Below are 19,193 nucleotides of genomic sequence, written 5' to 3'. Positions count from 1 at the left end.
TCAATGACATCTTTTCAAAACTAGTTTATTGGCTGGAATTGGATGATTGTTTAATGGTTTATTCATCGATCTTAACCAAAAAAAAATCATAATTCAACACTGCATTAACATCGCTTGCCATCTGGGTGATCTAAAAATACAAAATAAATTTTAAAAAACAACTTTAGATTTAAATGGAGATGTCAGTTTGACAGATTTTGAGAGTTTTGTCATCAAAAGAAATATAAACATGAAAATAAGGGAAGATTTTCCCAGTGAAAGTGTCTTAGTGAGGGTAGATGTGGCTCTTGTCTTCAAAGGACACGTCCCCCATGTCATAGTCCAGACTCTTCTTCACTCAGAGTCTTACCATCTCAATTAGAGTATTTTTCCATACTGCCATGATTCCATATTTTGGTGAAGTAGATCTCTCTCCCTTTCTGTCCACAGACTCTTTAACCAAAACTCCAGCCAGGATGATCTCCCACATCCCAGCTGCACTTCCCTGAGCTGAAGCCCTCAGAACCAAAAACATTCCAGTATTTAGTGTTTCTCTTATCAGGAAGTTGCTGCCATGTTTCTCCATTTCTCACTCTGGTCAGATCATCAGACAGGTGGAGACATGGACTCGCTGTGTTGGGTCCAGAACTTCACCTGGTCCTTCATCTTCTCCCAGACTCTGAAGGACAGGTTGCCCAGGTGTTTGGCCACATCTATCAGAGCTCCTGAGACCAGCTGTGGATCTGGCAGTGACCTCTGACCTCTGGCTCTGCTCTGAGTGACTTCATAACTGCTGAGGAACGACATGTTGTCTTTCTGCAGCTCTTCTTCCACAGCAGAGATGCTGTCTGACAGAGAGGAGATCTGCTCCTCAGTCCTCTTCATCTCTCCCATGATRGTCTTCCTCTTCTGCTCCTCTTCCTCCCTCAGAGCTGCCAGTCTGGACTCCTCTTCCTCTCTCAGGAACTGGTGGAGCTTGTTGAACTCTGCTCTGATCTGTCTCTCTGTGGACAACACCTGCTCCTTGGAGTGTTGAACCACATCATCGTATGTTTTCTCCACTTGTTTGTGTTTGTTCCTCTTGTCCTGCAGAGACTTTAAGTCAGATTTCAGCTGCTCCTTCAGCTCACTGACTGCTTCTTCTATAGGAACCACTTTGTGTCTCTGGTGGAGAGAAAACTCACAGACAGGACACACAGCTCTCTGCTCGTCCTCACAGAACCTCTCAGGATCTTCTTGGTGTTCACTGCAGACCATCATCAGCTACTTTTCTACTTTTTCTGTCTCTGATGATCCAGATTTCTCTCTTTCAGTGAAAGAATCAGCCGTTTCCTTCAGAGTGAAATTAACAAGTGGATTGTCCTTTGACGATCTTTTACAGATGGTTGCAGACAGTTCCTGTTCCCAGAATTTCTCCAGTTTATTATTTTTGTCTTTTTTTTCTATAATGTTTTGTATAGACAGTGAGCAAAGTTTCATTTATGTATTTAGCATTTATTAACAGGAAAAAATAAGAATTTAATTTTAAAATCTACCAGGTCGTGTTTCTGGTCAGTCCAAAAACGATGTCTGCACAGGGAGAACATGTGAACCACATGCCGGACTAAAGTGTTTGAACTCAGCAGAAACTCCTGGAAACTCTGGGATTTGCATTTGGCATTAAAAACAACCTTAATGCCACACATGATCAACACCAACCACAAACTATCCTGAAATATCCGATTAGTGGAGCAACACCCTTTCTTTTCAAACAAACCTGACTGAAATTCTGCGGTTGTGGATCAGAACCTTCCTGCCTGGGTGGATAAAATCTGCAGCTTGTGACTCATCAGCATGTGTGAAATCAGGGATCATGTCGGCCGTTTGGAGACACCGTTTGTTTTAGTCAAAGTCATTAAGACCCATTGTCCAAGATCCAAAGGGCCACTCGGAGCTCCAGAGCCACAGGTTGCAAACCCGTCCAGAATTTGTGGAAACTATTGATGCTAATTTATTCACTTGCGTTTGAAGTCAATCGCTAATAAGCACGAAAATACAAATGATCATTCATCAGCTAATTAAACGAGGCCACCAATGGCACAAGGACAGGTCTTCAAGCCGTCTCCTGCAACAGGCCACATCTGAATTCACTGGTTGATTGCAAGGTCATAAATTAATCACTGAACATTCAAATCCTCATTCGAAAGATTGTTGGTCAGTTTTCTGGTTTTTAAAAATAAGGTAGATGTTAATTTATAGTGTTTCTCCCATTTGTTCTTGGCTAACCTATGCACTGTTTTTATTTAACATTCTCCGTTCTCACACTGCAACTCTTCTGTCCAGAATTGTTCCAATTCAGCCACAATGAAGGGTGAACATAAGCATAGCGCTTACGGTTATGACACCCCATTTCATGATTTAAATTCAGACTTTGACTAGGACACTTTTCTTTGGATTTGCTGGTCTGTTTTGGATCATTATTCTGCTGTAGAAAGCAGCGAATTTCAAGCAAAAGGTCAAATTTCCATTTACCATAAAATGGTACAAATTATAAATCTGCTTAAAGGATGCCAATTTAAAAAAAAAAATTAAAAAAAAAAAAACAGCTCACGGTTGTCAGTAAGGTTTTGCACTAAGATGACGTGATTTTTCAGACGCATCGAAATTTATGAACTTTGCAAAACTGCAATGGAAACACTGATCGCATCACGAGTCAAATGATCAACAATCGGATGTTTCCACTGCTGGAGACGACAAAAAGATAACATTTTGACAATGTGCATCTGGCTCCACCAGAGCTTTCAGAGCATCAAAAAGTTGAATTTATCAATCAAAAGTGTTGAATATCAACATTTGTAATGGAAACGAACTTTCTCCTCCAGGATTTTTAGCTAGAGAGATTATGGTTCCATCAGTTCCAGCAGGTTGTCCATCTCCTAAAGGGCAAAACAGTCCCACATCACAATGCTGCCACCACCATGTTGGAGATCCTTTACTTTAAATCCGCCATTTACTGCAAATCAGAGTTGAGCTCAGTTTCAGTTTCCCGTTTCATAAAAAACTGCTTTGTTAAAAAAAGAAATATATATATATATATTATATATATATTTTAAAAATATATATACACACAATGGACAAATGCAGGGAAAAGAAATGATTGTGAAGTTTTAGGTTGATTTTTTTAGCTTAAACTTCTCGTTTCAACTCTTAAACCGGGTTGTTTGTGTCGGGAAATTAATATTCACGCTATTGTGCAACTGAGCTTATTAAACATGTCACCATAGAAAAATGATTTTATTGATTTTAGAAATGTACCTGCAGCATTTCCTGAGGCTCTAAGCAGCATCAGATGGCTTGTTCCGTTTCTCCACCCAGTGATGAACAGCAAGTCGTGGCAGATTTACTCAGCCTCGTCCTGTTTTACAATTTTACAAATGACTTAACAAATGTCACTTAACTGAATAAAAAGCCTTTGCTTGCCACAGGGCAGGATTCATCATGAATAAAACATGAAACGACCCCCGTCTCCCGTCATATAAAGACAAACGTCCCCTCCTCCCATGCGTCTTCTGACACTACAGTGGCAAACAAAGACATGCTGCTTATTATTTGATCTAGATCTCAGTGTTTAATAGCTAATATATGCATAGAGCAGCCTAAGGCATCTTCAGCGCATAAATTTAAGACGTGTTTTTTATGTGAGGCTTAATGTTTGGGTTTGATAAGAGAAGCTATTTTTCTCCAAGGCTTTGGACAAAATGTTTTAGTTCCTTTAACTCAGATGAAGACTTTTCACAGGCAAACAAATCATGACTTTGAAGGTGCAAAACTTGAAAAATGTATATGCATTTCTGTGGAGAATGTGGGATTTCTGACTTCAAATACAGTAAAAGAGAACCTCAACCAATACTTCAATATTTCACCAGTTTAAAAAAAACAAAATATACCTCAACATACATTTAAACGGTGGAAATCGTCTTGTCGCTGCATCAGAGGCATCCACAGTCTTCATCTCCACTCAGATTCAACCAATAAGCGACAATAAAAAAAGATGCCACTCATTGATTTGCTGCTTTGTAAATGCCACTCAGTAGCAGGTCAACTAGCAATGCGCTTAGTTTTTCAACTTTCCCAATCTATTAAAATATACTTTAGATCAGGGGTGTCAAACTCCAGTCCTGAAGGGCCGCTGTCCTGCAGTTTTTAGATGTGCCACAGGTACAAAACACCTGAATCAAATGGCTTAATTACCTCCTTCTTGTGTAGGTAATTTCTCCAGAGCCTTGCTAATGACCTAATTATTCTATTCAGGTGTGGTGCAGCAGAGGACACCGGCCCTCGAGGACTGGAGTTTGACACCCCTGCTTTAGATACACAATAGGAAAAAAAAAAATTCATGAATGGAGTCATTATCTATGAATAATTTAGTTACATTTCACAGAAAAATCTGTGAATACCAGAATATACAAGTGTAAGAATTTACAACAAGAAAAACAATTGAATTTAATGCACACATGATCTTCTCAACCACAACATGCTTTTAGTAAACATAGATAAGCTGCAACATGTAAAACCCCACAATCCAGCTTCCTGCTGGAGGGCATAAAACCGCTAACACACGTTCACTACCAAAGGCTACTAGAAGGTCCAACGTCATCACATTTCACAGCTTTGTAAGAAAAAAAGAAACAAATGTTGGCATGAGAAAGGGAAGGTCAGCTATGCTCGACTTTGACAACCTTAACATGAGGATGTGCTGCAGAATTTGGTGTGTAAAAAACAAAAAAGTGACCCACACCAACAGATCATCATCACAAGCGTTTAGATCAGCTGATCTGCCACCATCGTGTTCAGACGATCATTTATTAATCGCAAAATCATCATCAAACCTGGAAGCATAAAACTAACAGACTGAATGTTTGCTACAGCTGCTGTTGAAAGCCGATGCATTTTAATATCTACTCTTTTAGCTAATGGAGCTGTTGATGGATAGTTGCTATGGCAACAGGTTTGTGTGTAGCATAGCCGACACTAAAAGCGACAAAAATAAATTAAAAATAAGGATACGAGTGGTTTTGAGTTGCTCTTCGGTGTTTCTCTGCGTTATTTCCTGCGTTTCTCTGACTGAATTAATAATTGGTTTATCTCCAGTTTTCATTTTGTTAGCGAAATCGTTCCACCATGGCAGCGAGGCCATCGATGGAAAGTAAAATAATCGTCTTTTTGCCCTCCGGCGTCACATATCCTGATGAACGACAGCATCTCTACGACTGTTTATCTGACCACCGATGAAGTTCCTTTAAATTGGTTGGTTTCCTGTCACGATCCTGACTTGACAGCATTCAGGTGGAGGCCGTCACCTTCACATAAAGCTGCGTTAGTTAGGATTTTCAGGTGGATGCGGTTTGTGGTTACCAGGGTTCAAACCTGTTAAAACCTGGAAGACGCTGGTTTAAATCAACATGAACCAAGAGGTTGCTCACCAAGAAAGAAATCTTTTGTTCTGGATTATTACGCATAATGAGCTCACATGTACATTTATAATTCTGACAGGAAAATAAAAGACATATTTTAATGGTTTCCCCACTCAAGTGTCAAAACAGGAGGCGATGCTTGGAGCTTTCTCCTGTAATGATAGTCGGGTAATAAAATGAGCCCACGGATCGCTGCCTAAACTCATTACCCACCCCGTTTCCACCACAGCGCTGCTCACAATTAGAGGCCTTTCACAGTGCCCGTAATTTCAGCGATTACCACGGTATAGAGCCGTACAGTGTACGAATTAATACTTTGAATCGCTTGCTGGTGTATTGTTTTTATCCCTTTGTTGTCATTTTTTCATATCAGCCCAGTAGCAGCTGTGTTAATGTTGGTTTATGTTAATGGCTTCTCTTCAGTTATACATTTTCCTCTTTTTACTAGTTGAAAAACATTAACAGTAAATATTATCATTATCTCAGTAATGCCATCTTCAGGGCTTCGCTGATGCACATTTTACAATCAAAGCAACAAAGTTTTGGCCCTTAGCAACCGTTAAAAACAAGTAAAGTTTTATCTCTGGAAACAATTTCAAATGTTAAACAACTTGGCATTGACAGATTCTCTTTATACAAGTTTAATCTCAAAGTTATTGGAAATAAAAATAACAGAAATGACCTGTTAAATTTAGAATAAATTCCCTGAAGTTCTATTTACGTCTTCATTTATTAGGTGTAAAAAGAAAAATGCAGGGTTTGTCGACTGTTCATTTTAAAGACCAGACCAGAACTGGTTTATTTGAGGGGAACTTTGAACATTAACAGCATTACTGGAAATGCACTGGAGTGAAAAAATTAGCTAGAACTAAAATAATCAGACACTGAATTATATATTATTGAATATTAGGGACCAATGTGGAGGTAAAATATTTAAAAATCTAAAATTGAGACAGGAGAAGAAGTTATCTTCTGAATTTAAATTGTTTTTACAACATAAAAATGCTTGTGCTGCCGCGTATCTATTAAAAACTGACAAATTACAACTATCCATCACAACCTTCAGGCGGCGCTTTTGCAAACGAAGCTTCAGCAATCCACATTAGTCACTCTTACTTGCTAAACTATGTAAATTACCTCTGGATACTTACGTTTTCACAGCTTAGCTCTGGTGAAAGCAGATGCTACTTGGATGTGCAGACACATGGAAGACCGATTGACAAATAGGCTTCCTGTAAGCAAATTATATTTGCACAGTTGGTAACTCCAGGACCCCGTCATGTGAAATTGATAAACTGCACCACTATGAAAACAAATTGGTGCGTTGGGTCCTTCAGCCAGTCGCTTGATTATGCACCACCCTTCACTTCACACACAGTCCATGAGATCCATGACTGAACGAAGCTCATTGTGGACATAAAAGGACATTTTTCCTAGAGTGAAAGCATCTGCCAGAGGAACAACTATCAACATTGTTACTTGTAAGTTGGTTTTGTCTTATTTAAAGTGTACAGCGATAACTGGACAAAGATTACTTTAAGATTTTGTGTTTTTGCAGTGTGTAGTAAGGAAATATCCCTTTATTTTCCCATAATGGGGACATTTTTGTGCAACAGCAGGAAAGTGACAGGCAATAACAGCAAATAGACTCGCAAAGATAGAATATATATTTAGAAATGTCAGAAAAGGCAGACATGATGAGCAGCTTCATCATGTCAGATGAAGCTGCTCCAACAACTCAGCATCCAAATCTTCATTGGTGCAGATGGAGCACCTGCATGATGTAGAATGATATAAAATGTAACATTTGATCATTGCTTTGACATTTGAGTAGCAGTGACAAGCGGATTTCAGGGTTGAGATGCTGGAGCAACAGAATTTCTCAACATCTCCAAAATGTTTGGCTTAAAGCCGCTTTGAGGTAGCAAAGCCAATCTGAAAACCTTAAACTACGTTTTATTGAAAAGTGATTTAAAACACGACAGAAAGCACATAATACATATGAATGTTTTTAAGATCCTGTCAGATGTTTCCACAATTTTGTTTGCAGAAAATACATGGAGTTTTAGACTTCCTGGGTTCATGGATTTTGCGCCAATGTTTCCGATCGACTCACTGCATTCGTTATTACTCATATATCCAACCCACATGGCCACTTAAGTCAAGCTTTCATATGATAACCCTCCTTATTGGGGTTAATCAGCTTAAACTTCACTGCAGTGCTGCGTTCCCTCCCCTGACAGACCGGAAAGTCACTAAGCCAATTTCATTTCCTCTTGGATTACTGGACTCGGAATGAGGGGTGGATGACGAGCTATTGGTCGAGCTTGATCTCGTTTGGCACATATGTCGTTTATTTTTCCTCACAACACCGATTCATTTAGAAAGCATAACTGAGCCGTTATGACTTCTTTAAGGCAAGATCAGTGTCGGTTTTACTAGATTCTACCCAAATTTGGGGAACAAGTCAAACAATTTTTCTCTTATCCTAAGAAATTTAATTTTTCTTTAATAAAATAAGTGCAAAACTCCAAGTAAAAATCTCATCTTGTAGCATTTTTAAAAACCAGGAGGATTACTGGAGAAAATTTTCTTGCACTCCATTGAATAAGACATGGGAACTCTTATGTGATATGATTAGGCTTTCTCCAAATTCAAGCAATTTCCAACAATCCGAGTACCCTGCTTTACCGAGTTGGTTTATTAATGTAATGTGTTGTTGTACTTCTGATTGGGTCTCTCTTGCTTCTAAAAACACTGTAAAAATCAAAATCTTACCAATTGTTTTTCTTTAGTTTCTAGTGCAAATATTTTAGTAATTTGAAGACAAAAGCAAGTAATTTTTCAGCAAGATGTTGTTTTAAGTAAATTCCTTAATATTTTACCCATGTTGCAAGTTAAATAATCTGCCACTGGCACCAGTACTTTTTCCATCAATATTAAGGAATTATTGACTTTAAAAAAAAGCTCCTACATCTTCCAGAAAAGATACTTGTAGGTTAGCTTTGTCTTATTTTAAGTGTACAAAGATGTTCACACTAGAAACCAAACAAAAATGCTTGGCAAGCTTTTGTGCTTTTGCAGTGGACACCCACCAGCCGATTTTTACTAATAAGTTGAAGTTATTTGTAATATAGAAATTGAGCAGTTTCAAAAGCCTTCAGAATGCAACGTCACAAATCGGCAGGCACTGCCCGTTGCCTAGCAACCCCTGCAAAGCCCAGCCCGTAGCCTAGCAACCCCTGCAAAGCCCAGCCCGTTGCCTAGCAACCCCTGCAAAACCCAGCGCACTGTAGAGAGTTTGCTCCTCACTACGAGAAGTGCAGACCAGAGTTGCCTTATTAAAAAAAAAAAAAAAGGAAAATCAGACAAAAACTGGCTACCTGAAGAAGAAAAGAAAAAGTTTTAAAGAAATGAGGGAAAGACATTTGGCCAGCCAAATATTAAATCTACGTATATTTTTTCCAATCCAGGTCTGCCTATCCATTTTTTGAATGAATTTCGTGTGGCCTAGATAAACAATGTGATCCAGGATTTGATGCTGCTTTGGCATTTGAGCAGTCAGACCTTAAAACACAGAGGAAACATTTTGTGAGTATAAAATGTAGGTCAGACGCTTCCCTCAGTTCAAAGCGTGGACATGCCAAGGATTATACAGTGTGCCATTGAATACCAGGTATTAAGTGAGCACAGCAGGAACCATAAACACACACGCTCAGAGAAATGAGTACAAGCTGGGCTTGAGGCCAATGTCCAAGCCGTGACTAATAATCACAAGACCAGACAGCATTGAGACGTGCTTCCATGTAGTCAAGTGTGCAAAACAAACACATCCAAAGGCATTCCCACCCTGAACCAGACAGCTAAATTCATCCCAGCAGCTCCTTGTTTGTCCCTGTAGAGGTCTGTGACAGTAGACCCCACCTCTGCTTTGACAAGGTTACATAACATCAGAAGGTGTGTGTGTGTTTAACATGATACATTAGGCTACATTCACACTGCAGGCCTTGATGCTGAAATTAAAATTTAAAATTTTTTGCTGAAATTCTTACTAATCAAATACAACTGCAATCAGACTTCAGTCGGTGAGCAAAAAGATGCTCACCGACGATGACTACCATCGGTTTGAGCTGTCAACATAACATGCTAAACCTTAAACGTTTAGGGTTTAGCATGTTATATAGAAGAAAATGGACAAAGTGCTTTACTACCGATTGTCAATACTACCACAACTAGATAACAAGAATAATGTTTAAAAAGAAATAAGTAGCGAGTTATGCTAGTTTGACTTTTACAACCTTAACATGTGGATGTGCTGTGCAATTCTGTGCGTTTCAGTTCAGTTACAAAAAAATAACACACACACACACACACCAACTGACAGATCAGCCGTTTAAATTAGCTAATCAACTACCGCTTTGTTCGATTAGCTAATAGCAGTGGTAGCTAATCTACCCCAGCGAGTTAATCGCAAAATAAGCATCAAGCCTAAAAACATAAAACTGTAATGGACTGAATGTTCTGTTCTTTGTGTGGGAAATGTTTGTGTGCTTTTCTGGCGTCGAATCCTGAAACCTATAGAGGCGTCAGTTGCTATGGCAACAAGTGTGTTGTCATAGCATAGCTGACAGAAAGCAAGGGGGAAAAAATGGTTTTGAGTTTTTCCAACGCTTTTTTGAGTTATTTTCCCTTTCCTGTGGCCCACTGCACTATAAAACCTACATCTCCAGGTTTCATTTAGTTAAAGGAATTGTTCTACGTTGGCAGCGCAGCTACGGATGACAAAGAATCGTCTTTTCGAACTCCAGAGTTGTGTGCATGCGCAATATCACCGGATGTAAACAATAACTTAGGACGGGTCTACAACCAAGAGAGATTAAATGGATGCAATTCCATACTGTCACCAACATGCTGTAACTCCCAGATGACCTCAGCTTTACGAACATCTGCCATTAATATTATTAATTCATTGAAGGGCACTTAAGGGCCACATGGAGCCTCAACGCTGACACATGCGAGGTCAGGAGTTTAATTCTCTCTGGGACCATCCGTTCGGAAAAAGGTCAGCGCTCCTGTTACTGTAGGAGCAGGGAAATAATCTGCCTTTCCCTCCACATCTGAGTTATAAAAGGATTACAAGTTTAATTTGATTAAACTCTGCGAGTCAAACATTTTCATACACACTTCCTGCCAGCTCACAGCCTAAATTTAATCATGAAAACATGCTGCAAACAGCATTTCCTGATTACTCTATATATTTTGCCAACATTTGGAGGTTTCCATCTGTTCAAACATATTAGTTGAGGAGACCACCTCTTGGTCAACAATAAAAAGGGGAAAAAGGGATTTTAAAACTCATTTAGCTTCAGCTAAAGAATCATGTAATTTGCTCACTGTATGTCAACAGAGACGTATGCAGTCACACCAAAGGACAATTTAAAGAATTAATTTAACCCAACAGTGTTTTTTGGACTAAGTGAACTTCAAAATAATTTAACGTGTCACAGAAGATACTGAAAACATCTAAAATCTCTCCCAAAAGCTAATCGTCACCATAAAAACCACTTTGCTTCCTGATCTGGTTGTCATTGGAAACGAAAGCCTCCAAACCGCTAAAGACGTGCGATTCATTATAGGCCATTTAGCTTAATTTTATTCATCAATTGAGCTTTCATTAATTAAAATCAAAGAACGTCAGTTAGCATCCGACTGTTGCAAATCGACTGCAGTCATCAACGCAATGGGAAGGCTTAATAGTAGTAGGCTCCATAACACAGTTTCAATTGTGTGAATGAGTCTTGAACCTGAACGCACCGAACAGAAGAAACATCCGAGGAAATCCTGACAAACGAGCAGAAACTCAAATGTTTTCAAAACTTTATTTTCAATAAGAATAGAGGGTTTTGTTACGGTTTCATGATTAGAGGAAGCGCTGCGTGTCAGATTTACCTGCTACAGTGTCAAACGAAATGAGGTAAAATAAAATCAATTAGGATTTGGGAACAATTCCTGCTTTCTTATTAGATTTAATCCCCCAAAGCTGCTGCATGTGTGAGAATTAAGCCGCCTGCGCTGATATCATAGAGGCAGCCTTTTCTGGCTCAGCGTCCCACTGAGAGCGCTGTTGTTTGGCATGCATAATGTTTGCATAATCCTCGGGCACCGTTCCACCTGGGCCTTCCACGGAGGTCAACGTGCAATCTGCAGGAGGCTTAAGTCGAGGAGGGGGAGAGAAGCTCAGTGTAGCAAAACAAAAAGTGAAAAACACAGAGGTGATGATCTGAGACGAAGAGAAAGAAACACAAGCAACATCCTTAACCTTTAATGCAATAATTCTCGAAGGATTTAGTCCACAGACCTCAAGTGTGACAGGAGAGCAAGAGAATAAACGCAGAACATCACAAATGTAGCATTAATTCAAGAAAAAGAGATTATCTCACCTCCAACAAGACATTTTTTCCATGTTATAAGTACTTTTTCTGCAATATTAAGGAATTATTTACTTTAAAAAAAAAGCTCCTATGTCTTGCTGAAAAGATTCGATTTGTCGTATTTCAAGTGTACCGAGATATTTGCATGAGAAACTAAACCAAAAATATTTGGTAAATTTGTGTTTTTTCAGTGAGATTTTCCCCCTCAATCATTTGAATGAGTTTTTGATGACAAATATGTAAACATGTCAAGTTACTGATCTCAAAAAGTCTGTCAAGGTATGTTGTTCAGTCTCACACACATGCAACAGTGCTGAGTAATTGAAGTAATAAAACACACAATAAAATAATAAATAAAAGCACTAGAACCTCTAAAATTAAGGAAATGCAAAGAAAAGTCAGTTTGGAAGTAAAAGCATGATTATAATTCATTGCTCTGCGTGTCTGGGGTGTAAAAATGTCTTGCTTTGTGGAAGAGCAGCATTTTATTTGATTATTCCAACAATTAAGGCCAAATGGCTGATAAAAACCTGGAAACCGTTTGAAGTTTGAAAACTGCTCCTAATTTGTTGTATTTTGAAGAGTGAGCTGGAAGAAATGGTGAACAGAACCACATATTCAAATTATATTGAACTATTAAGGTTAATTATATGTAAATTGAGTATATTTAGGACGATTTCTTAAATTTAATTGATATAAAAATGTAACTACAGAGAAATAAAGTTGACAAGTGATGGTGTACCAGCAGGGTTAATCCACCCAGTTACATTTCAGAACAACACATTGGCTCGGATGAAGAATATCAGTTCTGACTGATCCAGTAATTTTCGTTTTATGTCATTTTTATTCACAGAAACCATCAGTAAAGAATAGTAAAACTTGAATTAGCCTAGAAGTTGCATGAAAGCAAACAGCAGCAGACCGCTATAATCCCCTCTGGCTTTGGCTCGTTGTTCTTAGAAAGCCTGTAAGCTTTTCATGATGAGGCTCTGCGGTAATGTACCTGCGGATCCATACCACACCGCCCAGGCACCTGCTGCCATTTGATGCTTACAGCTCTGCAAAAAGCAAAGCAGGAGGATCCCGGTTGGTGGTCACAGGGGGAAGTCTTAGAAACGGAACATAAAAGGATGCTTTCATTCGTTTCTGATAAATTGGAAATTGACAAAACCATAAATCTGCTTGTGCTGCTGTCCTAAGTAATTAAAGTCACGAGCCAGCTGGCATCGAGTCGCCACTCTCTTCTTTTACTAGATTAAGCCAAGCAAAGACCAAGCAGGAACGTAATGCCCTTTGTTGGTGCTTAATTGGCTTTCCGTGGAGTGTTACCATTTGCATTACACAACAACAGAGTGATCAAAGTAGCGTTTGAATTCAGTAGAAAACATGGCATCATCAACAAAAAGAGGAGTTTTTATGCCATCTGCTGCTTGAGCGTTAATCTGAATTGTTTTATTAGTTCAAAAGAATCTAAATACACAACAAATCAGTTACAAACTCTCAATTCGACCCCGATGTCTGCTTCTGCCAATGTTGCTTGTTAATTTTGAAGCTTTTTAATTAAAAACATCATGTTTGAGAGCTAAATGCTCAGCCAATTTAAGGTGCAATCATCTGGTCCCCAAAGCAATAAAAAAAAAAAAAGCTGCATATTGAGAGGACTTACCAATCTGCTGTCGAGCAGAAGCCTCTCATCAGTCAGCGAGCAACGAAAGGTTGGCTGCAGGAAGCCAGTTTATCATCCTGAAGCACAAACAACCCAGAGCTGAGGTCAGTAGAAACTAAAATAAATTATATGCATCTAAAGCTGCAGAATGCAACTTTTATGAAAATATGTTGGGTTTTTTTTATATTTGTTAAAACTGTCACCATGTAGTGACAGTTTAAGATGAGAAAAGATCAATCTCCTCCAACTACAAACTGAGTGATAACTGCAAACAACCAATCAGAGCCAGGAGGCGGGTCTTAGCGTTGTCAATCAATTCTGCTAAATGTGCTAATAGTGGAGAAACAACTTACTGTTACAGAAAAACCATGCTAACTAGCTTTAGCATTCAGCTAAGTGCAGTAGAAAACAAGGGAGTTTAGGGGAGGGAGGATGAGCAGCACCACACTAGACTGATTGGCAGCGCTAAGACCCGCCTCCTGGATCTGATTGGTTGTTTCTAATTAGCACCGGGAGAAGGCAGAGGAGCTCGATTTTTTTTCCCCACAGATTTTCTGTCTCATCCACTCATGACAGTGACAGTTTACACAAATGTATAAGTAAATATTTTTATAAAACATTTTATACATTCTGGACATTTAATTCTAACATCTAAAAAATAAATGTAGCTCTGCTGGAGGTGAACTTTGACCCCAATCTTTAACAGGTTTTCTTCCAGAATTATCCTTCATTACCCATCAACCACCACCAGATTTAGGTCTACATATAGAAGTGGAAGAAACTTGATTTTTTGTTGTTGTTGAAAAATAAATAATTAGAACTGGGTCACTCAGACCGGCATGAGAAAGTTGGATACGAGTCGCATTTGCCTGCTGTGTAAACGTTCACTTGGAAAGTTTAGTTTGGTCTTTTCTAACATCTCTGCAAACTTTGGTTTTAGACACAAAATGCAGGTCTGGAAAAGTCTGGAAAATCCGACTGAGACAGTTGAACTTTAGTTAAGATTGGATTCAACAGAACTGAGAACAGTTGAAGACTGTGTCCTGAAGATGAATCAGAACATTTTTACCAATTTATTGCATCTTTGATTATTTTTTTCCTCCATAAATGGCCCCCGGGCTGCACTTTGGTGTACCGTTTTCTTAGCTCAGCTCATAATGAGAATACATTACACATTCTAGCAAACATTGTAGCCCCTGAACAAGCATTCCCTGCAGCTCCAGCCATGTTTGACAGGCACAAGCAGAATGCCAGGTAAAACAAATAAATGCCTGGAGCGACGCAGCAGCTGTGCAGAAACCTGCTGAGCTGTGAGGAGCTGCAGCACACCAACAGAGGAATGACGCTAATAAAAATCTAAATGTATTAAAGCAGGACAGGCGTCTAATGCCGACCTGGAGGTGAGCGTTCAGGCTAATCGAGGCTGATGCTTCAGGTGCAAAAAGAATGAATGGAGTCGGACCAGAAGCAGACAGATCATTTCAAAACAAAGCAAACATTTTCATTTCTGTTTGCAATGGAGAGAAAACACAAACCTGTCAGGTCTGGATGCAAACTGTTGAGTTTCACATACAATCCAAAGAAAAAGTGCTGCTAGAGATGAAGACATTAATTATACATTAATACCACTTAGAACGACAGATTCAGATTTAACTAAATCAAAATATTTTTCTTATTTTTATTATTCCCATGTCCCACGTGTCGGTGTCTGGGTGGGCATTCACTCTACTTTAATCACCACAAATTGAGCCCTGCTGAGGATTTATGAGCACAACGCTGCAGTTACATGCTGCTGCATAACCAGAGCCCATTACCCACACGCAAACAGGAAATCAATGGGAAAAGGCCATTTTAATGCACAAGATACAGTATTAATTATCTCCGTTTCATTGTGCATAAATCTGCTGGGGGTTTTTATGCGTTTCTGCAGGACAAACTTGGACGAGTTGAGCCCTCCTCTCTGGAAAATGAATTGTCCAGAAGCATTAAAACGTACAGAGGAAATCCTCTCGGAGTAAATTAGTGAGAAAACGGATCAAGTCCTAGAAGCTGTGAGCCGTTTGCATCATGAGGTCAAAGGGTCGAGAGAGAAACTCGTATTTACAGTGCGGCCCTTCATCTTTTATCGCAACAAACCTTTCTCATACAAATGATCCCCAAAAGGTAAATATTTACCGATATATTTTTAGAGCTGCCATTTTGTCTCAGTGTGACCAGTAAAAATCACATTTCACTTCACCCTGAGCCGTGCCAGCGAGCTAATCGTTTCCTGAAATTGTTCATCCATATTAGTTATTAAAGCGAGCCCAGGCTGAGATCTATGAATCATTTATGAGCTGAAGCAGAGACTAATTGAAAAGAAAGAACAGATTGTGGTAAAGGTCTTCAGCTCAGTGGGCTTTTCAAAATTTGTGAGGCAGGAAGCTACAAAAGGTGTTGCAAGAAAAGTCACAGGGTGACGCTTTCCCCCCCAGTGGAGCAACTAAATCAGTGAAATATTTAAAATTTCTACTATTAAGCAGCAATCTGAAGGAAGCTGCTATAAAGATGAAGCTCATAACTGCATCCTGTACAATGTGACGCTTTCTACAGCCAAATTCTACTGAGATGTTCCTAAAAAGCAGCTATTGACAGAAGCTTGCCACTGAGGAGACGCAAGAGTTTAAAAATGTGACAAGGGGAGAAATTCTTGTCCGACAGTGAAGTCAAAGAGGATTTTACTAAATAGCACAACAAAGAAACAAAAACAAGCAGCAAATAAAAGAAAAGTTAACTCGTTCTGCATCAAGATGCATCAACACACTGACTTATTTTATCCTGGTTTACATAAGTTATGCAGAATGTACCTGCTACAGCATTCTAGATAGAAAAAAAAAGAGTAAATTTCCACTAAAAACCTCAGAAACTGAGAATAATTTCAGAAATTTTCTAGAAAAAAAATGTGGAAATTTCTGAGTCTGAAAAGACAAAACTGTGCTTTAAAAAAAAAAATTAGACTAATCTCAAAACTTTCAACTTATCAAACTCAGAAATGTTCACTTTTGCTAAAAAATTTCTGAAATTAATCTCAAACTTTCTGACTTTTTTGCAGGAAATCATCCGTGCAGGATGAACCACTGAGGATGGGAAAGACCAATCGGCCAAATTAAGTCTCCACCCCCGACTCAGAGACTTACAGCAAACAGAGCAGACCAGCCTGTAACCATAACAACAGGTGAGTTTTCCTGAGCCGTCACAACAATCCCATGGAGGAAAACTTTTCTCAGCTGTTACAGGTCAAAGGTCACATGTAGGCATCTCTTATATTTCAAATTATTTTAGTTAAAGCTGACCAGGAAGCACAATGTATGATGGTGTATTAGGGCAATTGTATATTTTATTTTTTTTTAAAGGAAGAGTAAATTTTGTGAATTATCAAACCTGTGACCAGGGTCTGAACCTACTGCTGTTTTTTGAATACTGAAAATCCTCTTAGACTGCTGCTTCTGTGGGGTTTTTCCTGAGTCTCCATCCTGTCCAGTCATCTGGAGCCTGGTTCTGCTGGAGGTTTCCTCCCGTCACAAAGGAGTCATTTCTCTCCACAGTCGCCAAACACTTGATCGGTTAGGATGAAAGCTGCAGGTTGCAGATGTAGAATGATAGATGTGCAAAACATAAAATCTTACCATTTTTGGTTTAGGTTCTAAAACAAAACTAATCTACTAGAAACGTTTCTGCAAGATAATAGAACTTCTTTTAAGTCAACGATTCCTTAATATTGATGAAAATCTGCTAGTGGAACCAGTACTTTTTCATCATAATTAAGTAATTAACTTAAAACAAGCTGACACAAAGCTTGTAATTTAGCTTTGTGTCATTTCAAGTACACCAAGATATTTGTACTATATTCTAGATAAAAATACTTGGTAAGATTTTGTGTTTTTGCAGTGCATCTGTAAAATGTTATGAGAAAACTTCAATTATCTCTGTTGGACTGTGAACTTGTCCGTTTACTCAAGTCTGCATCAGATTAATGTAAACTTTTTTATATAATCAGAGTCAGACAGGCTGACTTTTCCTGTCTTGTGACTGATCCAAACGGGCGATTTTGAGTCAACACGTGTTTTTTCTGCAGCATTTCGGTCCGGCTCAGTGGTTTCATATGACCAACAGCAGCAGCCGACCGCAAACTCAAGAGAAGCCAGAAAATGTTAAAACATTTCACATGTGGAAACGTAAAATTATCTGCACATAAACTCCCCTCTGATGTTGCAGCCACACACTGTGAACTGATGGAGACCATGTGATGTTTTCAGCCGGTATAAGCTGTTCTGTGCTGCGATTGGTGCAGGCGGCCGTGTGTGGACATGTTGTTCTTCAAAGCGTGAAGAACACAAGTTAACACAAACATGAAACGTTCAAGTGTTTACTGACCCGCTGTCTGGAGGAAAGACCGAGTCCAAGATGCGGCGGACTGCGACACTGCATGGAGGAGAGAGAAGAAAGTTAAAATGCAGTTTTTATACATCTTAAGGTTGAAATGTTGGAGGAAACTGAACCCTTTAACTAAAAACTAGTCATTTCATTTCTACAACATAAAGAAGCGTTTTGAATTTAGGCTTCGTTCACACTGCAGCCTGAAGTGACACAATTCAGATTTTTTTTTTTTTTCCCCAAAAGCGACCCAGGCCGCTTGGATATCTGATCGTTTCAAACATGACGCGAGTCTTTACGGCCGGGTTGCATTCATCCGACCTGAACGTCATCGATACTCGACAAACGTCACTATTCGGCGCCCGGAAGCGGCGGACAATAATGAGGATTAAGTCGTTGGTGTGCTGGCAGCAATCAGATAACTTCATAATCGTAAAATCAGCTCCACCATTAGCATTCACGTTTACTTCCGCAAACACCGAACCGGCGTTTGGTAAAACACTGAGCACGCTCTGTGTCGTTATTGCGCCCTCTACTGTACATGCGGGACACTTTCAGGTCGTTTGTAGTTCACACAGGACTGCAAACAAGTCATGTGTTTGGAAGTGTAAATGACCATGTCAAAAAATAAATAAATAAAAATACGATTTCACAAAAAAAATAAAAACAAAATAAATTGGATTTGGGTCACTTCAGGCTGCAGACATTCCTCAACATGGGAAAGACTAAAAGACATGTCATTCAAGTATAGTAGATGGGTGTTAGTTCATAAGTCAGGAAAAATCTACCAGAAAAGCTTCTTCAAACCACACAGTGAGGCAACTGCAGCAAAAAATGGCATCTCTGAGTCACTAGGTCTCCATCGCCATGGTAACTGCCCAACCAAACAAACATTTGAAGTGAGTTAAACTGAAAATGCCATTTTTGTTCAGTTGACACTGAAGTCGACTTCAGTATTTTGGACAAACACTTAAAGTTGGTCCAAAATAAAACAAAAGTACCACAAGTCATTTTTTTTTGCAAGTTTCAAGTTTATAAGGAACAATCCAACACAAGTTTGAATCTAGATTAAAATACAGCCTGTTTCGAGTTGTTTTTGAACAATAACTGGAAAACTGACCAACATATTTGAGTGCCATCATCAAAATGTAATGTTTGTTACTAGTTTCTCAAATCTTTACTGTATGGATGTTTTTTTTAAGATGTAAAACACTCTGAACTTCCTCATTGTAGAAATGTCCCATAAAAATA

General features: G+C 39.0%; 1 protein-coding gene across 1 annotated transcript in view; it reads right to left on the bottom strand.

The window, feature by feature from the left end:
- rasgef1ba (RasGEF domain family, member 1Ba) overlaps positions 1–19,193 on the bottom strand; it is a 79,599-nt gene that overhangs the window by 54,156 nt on the left and 6,250 nt on the right. The window contains exon 2 of the mRNA XM_008417749.2: positions 17,943–17,990. Coding sequence (XP_008415971.1) covers positions 17,943–17,990 — 48 coding nt within the window. The remainder of the gene's footprint in view (positions 1–17,942; positions 17,991–19,193) is intronic.

The sequence above is a fragment of the Poecilia reticulata genome, linkage group LG9, assembly GCF_000633615.1.
Source record: "Poecilia reticulata strain Guanapo linkage group LG9, Guppy_female_1.0+MT, whole genome shotgun sequence".
In the NCBI taxonomy this organism is placed as follows: Eukaryota; Metazoa; Chordata; class Actinopteri; order Cyprinodontiformes; family Poeciliidae; genus Poecilia; species Poecilia reticulata.
Note: the sequence above shows the minus strand (reverse complement) of the source record. Positions and strands in the feature narration are given on the sequence as shown.